This window comes from Odontomachus brunneus, unplaced genomic scaffold, assembly GCF_010583005.1.
Source record: "Odontomachus brunneus isolate Ranch 3 - 2012 unplaced genomic scaffold, Obru_v1 Obru_scaffold_030, whole genome shotgun sequence".
Taxonomy (NCBI): domain Eukaryota; kingdom Metazoa; phylum Arthropoda; class Insecta; order Hymenoptera; family Formicidae; genus Odontomachus; species Odontomachus brunneus.
The window spans coordinates 1641353-1646756 of NW_022639480.1; the positions used below are offsets into that span (position 1 = coordinate 1641353).

The window sequence follows — 5404 nt, forward strand, 5'->3', positions numbered from 1 at the left end:
GGGGGGGGGGGGGGGGGGGGGGGGTGGCGCGCTTCTGTCGCGAGGGATAAATAATCGCCAAATATAAACCTCGGGGTTAAGTGGCGGACCGAAGAAGGATGGTTGGGGATTATTACGCGTGAATGTATCTCGGCGGCGGGAATAAAGGACACGATAAAACACGTCGCCTAATACTCGCACGTCAATGGAGAGTGATCGGGCTGCGTACGGTACGCCGCGCGTGTACACAACGAGAGGCGTTAAAGGATCGTCTACAATGTGATCGCAGCCACGTCTCAAAGTCGTAGTATCAATCTGCGAATCGATCGATTCCCTTCGCGTAAACTCGTGAAGAATGAAAAGCTTTACTGGACACGTCAATGAAACTTTTCGTTTCTCGCGAATTCGCAGACGGACGCTGCGAGCTTTAAAACGTAACCACGGTCGCATTGTAGACGATCTTTCAGGCATCCTGCGGCGACATAGGTGCGATAGGGCATAGGAACGCGAGCACGAACGCGGGCGATACCACGCCCGCGTTATTATACGCCGAGTTAACGACAAGATTGTTTCTCAAAGTTAATTTACATCCACCGGGTCTGGCGCTAGAGAAGCGCAGCGTACCGATGCTTCCTCCGACGTGCGCGCAAACGACAGAGAGAGAGAGAGAGAGAGAGAGAGAGAGAGAGAGAGAGAGAGAGGGGGAGCAAGTACGCACACATACAATCTCGCCAAAATTAATATTCCGCTCTATTCAGAGAATCTTTGACGATAGGACACGGTGCGACATATCGTCGGGTTCGACAAACAAGACGGAATAACAGCAGTTAGGTTAACGTGCGCGCCGAAATGGCGACGTCGCGATTGCGTATCTTTGTATGCATCCGCTTGTTTGTCTCTCCGCGGCAAGCTTCACGCATGAAGTAACGCATTCGCGTTATTATAGCGGTGTCGTCCGCCAGACCGCATTAGACGTCGTTCAATGTTACTGCACCTTGGTAACGACAAATCCCGCGATCGAAATTAAAATGCGAGGATTAAAAACGCCCCCTTTCCCTCTTGTCTGATAACCGTTTTCCTTAGAATACGCTCGACTGGCGTCTCTCAGCGATGAAACTAGTCTCAGACTAAACTAATTTTAATCCAACTTAAATGATTTAGTTAGTTTAGTGTTGAGTAAACACGGTGAAGTGTACTTTGGAGTGACACCTGTCATTTATTTAAATCTTCTGTAAAGTTAGATCTCTGAGTGATCTGCGTGCTTCGAAGGCTTTGCCCTCTCGTTACGCCCGTCATCTTTTGAAATTTGCTTTTATTCCCCAACTTTATATGCATTTATACTTGAAATAGCAAAATCATATTTGAGTATTTTTAGCACTTGAGTATTAGCGTGCAGGATTGCAATATTGTCAATCACTACAGATGTAGTCATACTTTTATTTGTAAAATTCACATCGACTTCAATATATGATAAGTGCAATTATTTATTAGATTGACATTACTAATACATTATCTCAATATCGTTTGCGCTGAAATATCAAATAGCGCTTTTCAGTCACCGCGATAAATAACGGATCGCGCTAACAGTAGCAATCAAAAGGAGGACGTGCGCGATCCACCTGGCCAGATAATTTTGGCTAGATTTTTTTTCGCAGAAATTATGAAGATATTCCGTCATAATTTCTGGCAACGCGAACACCTTGAATTTTAAAGCACGCCATTAGCGATTCATTTATTCGCGCGAATAGGAAAGGAGAACGTCGAACGACCCGTACAAGAATGAATACTAAATATCGCGCATAAAAATATCACGGATCGTTCACGGTTATATTCCATGAACGCGGGAGTGCATGCGAAACGTAGCTCGCGCTTTCACGCTTTTCCGAGAGCTTTCACGACCGCTGCCGACCAAGTCGCTCGCAAACTACCGAATGTCCTCCCCCCTCGCCGTCCCTGCGGACTCCGCACACCCCTTTCTCGTGCTCCCGAGAGGGTTCGTGCCATGCCCCGATGCTTTCACACACGCGAATATTCCAAGCCGGAGGAGATCGGCGGCGCGGCTCTCGAGAGCGCGACTGTATTATCGAGGGATGCAAGTCGCGTGTCGATGGCATGCCTTCGTGGCTCCGAAACGTCGACGGAGGAGGATGGTGATGAAATTCGAGCGGGGTATCGAAAGCTCGGCGAATACTCCGGCTCCATTGTGGAGTCGCTCGCATATGGATACTCGCGCTCCTGGAGAAACGATATGAGAAATATTTGACTTTTAATGTCGCGCTTACTTTATTTGCGGAAAGATATCAATTCCTGCACGCGCAGGCTAGTCACGATAATTAGCCGATAATGAAACAAATCAAACGACCCAGCACGACCCATGCGCCGCGATACATGCATGTATCGACGTTCGAGAAACGACGCGTTTCACGCGTCATGGTGTTCGCACGTACGAAACGAGACGCGTCGCGATTGAGCTCGCGAGGTATCGCCGGGACTTACGTACGACTCGACTCAACAGACTTCTTTCAGGAAACATCAGCGACTCGCAATACATCACGTACATGACAAGTAAGTACAAACAACAGCGACGGCGCGAGAGCGAGGATGGCGTCCGATGTTATCCGCTCACATCTAGGGCGCCGCCGTTCGCGCTCGCGCACACGTAAACTAAGTAACAAACGTGGACCGTACGCGGCTCGTTGGCAAAAATACACTCCGTGCGGGTCGCGGAATGAGGTCGCAGAACAAGCGGACCTCGTGCACGTAACATCGATCCTCTCGGCAGAATCGCGCGAGAGAACCGCCGGAGGAGGCACGCGCCCGCTCGCGGAACGAGCGCGATGTCGCGCGGGGACGTGCTCCCGTAAATCGGCCTGTTTTCGAGCCCGGGCTACTCAATTTCGGAGGTCCGCTGTAATCTAAATTTCAAATCCGCTAATGTGTATTTTTGCCCCGGTCCCGTGCACGATTCCGCGCGTTCGTTCGCTCTCTTTCTCCCGCTCGCTCGCCTCCCCCTTGCCCGGTGTTATCGGCCGGCTCTTTCCCAGCGCTTTGAATTTCAAATTCCGCGCGACCACCGTGTCGGTCGCCGCGGCAACAACCGACTTTCGAGTGTTTCCACCCGCTTATGCGCTGTCATTTGTTTCCGTCGCCCTGCGGGGCCGCACACCCCGTAGCCACGCGCGCCGCGCGGTATCTGGCAGCCCGCACACTTTTATTTATGGCGCCACCCGGTATGTATCTGAATTGATTCCGTGATTTATTTCGCGGCCGATACGCCGCGACCCGAAAAGGCGAATTTCGAAAGCCCTCCCCCCCCTCTTTCTCTCTCCCCTTTGCCTCGACGTTGCGTGCGACGGGATGATTACTTTCGCGGCTCAGTCCGCGTTCGTCCGCTCGTTCTCGTTCCTCAAGTGCGCGTCGACTCGCACGCATAATGAGAAGCGCGAGATACCGTCTTCTCCGGGAAAAAATAACATACTCGAGCATTACGCTAATGCGTCGTTTTAACGGCAATGTAACTCCGACGTTATCGTCGACTAATCTTCCGCTGGCAGTGTCTTTTAACGGTTCTTGCCAGTCTTCTTAATGCACGGGACTTTGCACCTAATTGCACGCTACGGCTCGACGATCGCGAAAGTTCCTCCCCCGCGCGAGCAACGGCGGCGGGGAGCAAGAAAGTCCTCTCGGGGAGATGTGGGAGGAGCGCGCGACCCCTGGCTAATTGAAGCGCAATTAACCGCGTTAAAACGCCAAGTGCTGATTAGGGCGCTACGTCTACGTCGCCCTCGCCTCGCAGGGCGACCTACTAATCTATGCGCATACGTGACGTGGTGGTTCTTGCGTAAATTGAAAGTCGGCCTTGCCCTCTCATCGCTCGACGAGAGCGCGCGCACTCGACCGCCGAAATTCGCCGACGCGTTATCCCTCGTTTCCCTCGACCCTCCGTCCCGTCGAGTGCACCATCTCCGAGTTTCTAAATAAATACGGCGGATGAAGGAAAGACAAGAATATTCGATTGCGAGTCAGATAATCAAGACTGTGCGCGAGTATTCAATCGCTCGATAACGAGCGACTTGCAATCACCTTTCGCTAACTTCGCGACGAGAGAGTGTCACATACATATACAATGCACGAAAACAATGAAAAAGGATAAAATAGCACAAGAGAGAAAACAATACTCAAAGAAGATCTCACGATTGAATCCAATCAACTTGATGTACTCACTTGGGAATTGTAATTTCATGTTGCTTCAATTGTTAAATAGAAAATAGCAGATGTTATTTTTGAGATAAATCGAATAATGGAACCCTTTTGTGAAAGATTAACGAAGCAGCATATTTTTAGGTCAGCTCCGTTCGCGAATGCTACTTTAAGCTTAGAGTTGAAACTTTATTAGTGCCGCGACTTGATTCCATCCAATGTGAGGAAATATAGAAGCGACCCGCGTAAACGAGCCGTCTGAATGAGTATTTTCCAAGTATTACAAAAAAAACCGGAATCGCATTGCTCCGAGGAGAGGGAGTGGAGTTGGGTAATTCAAGAACGACCTCGACAAGGACTCGTGAATATTCAAGTCTGTCGAATCGAGAGGAGGACTCTCCTGCTGGGACTTTGATTGTTCTCTCTCTCTCTCTCTCTCTCTCTCTCTCTCTCTCTCTCTCTCTCTGCGGACGGTGCAAGAAGCGCCGTCGTCGCCGGGACACTCGGAGAAACGCGAGCGCGAGTCTAAGAAACGTTAATTGCGCCGATGTCGGGACGGGGAACCGCCGCCGCGATTTTACAATGGCCCGAAGGTGGCGGAGGATCTCGTTTCGGTCGGTCGGATTCTGCGGCTCACCGGATGATCCGGTGCAGCCTGCAGGCACCTACTACCTACTTATTTAGAATATTGTCGGCATACATCTGCATAAATTCGACGCAGGCCCGTCGACATTCTCGCTCGCGTCGTAGACCCACCCTCCGCAGAGACGCTCTTACGATAAGGGTGATCGGTCGACATGGGAGTTTGCGCACCCTTCCAGCCCCATTTGTAGCCACCGTCGCCGCCATCAGCGTCCCAACGCTCGTAAAGAAAATCCGCATGACGTCACCTGAAACTCTGTCCCAGACTGACGCGGAAGGGGAGAAAAGTGCGAGGGGTGTTGTAGAAATATCTTCGATGCGATGCGCATCGCATGCATTATCGCACCAGCGCGGAAGAGATTAAAGTATCTCGACGAACGTGCTTGGTAACCGATGATCCATCGTCCACGGAAACACGCGTTCGCGCACCTCCGGCCACTCCCGGTCACCTACGACACGTCGCGATACGCTGTTACCTCGACGAGGAATGACGAGAGGTGCACAAGAGAAAAAGAAAAGAGAGAGAGAGAGAGAGAGAGAGAGAGAGAGAGAGAGAGAGAGAGAGAGAGAGAGAGAGAGAGAG

At 51.0% G+C, this 5404-nt stretch overlaps 1 protein-coding gene across 7 annotated transcripts in view; it reads left to right on the top strand.

Moving 5' to 3' along the window:
- Window positions 1–5404, top strand: part of LOC116843126 (tyrosine-protein phosphatase Lar) — a 754320-nt gene that overhangs the window by 606608 nt on the left and 142308 nt on the right. For 6 of the 7 annotated variants that reach the window (XM_032813222.1, XM_032813223.1, XM_032813227.1 and 3 more), the window contains one exon: window positions 2506–2544. The exons of the other annotated variant lie outside the window; for it this stretch is intronic. In XM_032813222.1, coding sequence (XP_032669113.1) covers window positions 2506–2544 — 39 coding nt within the window. The remainder of the gene's footprint in view (window positions 1–2505; window positions 2545–5404) is intronic. 7 annotated transcript variants of the gene reach the window in all.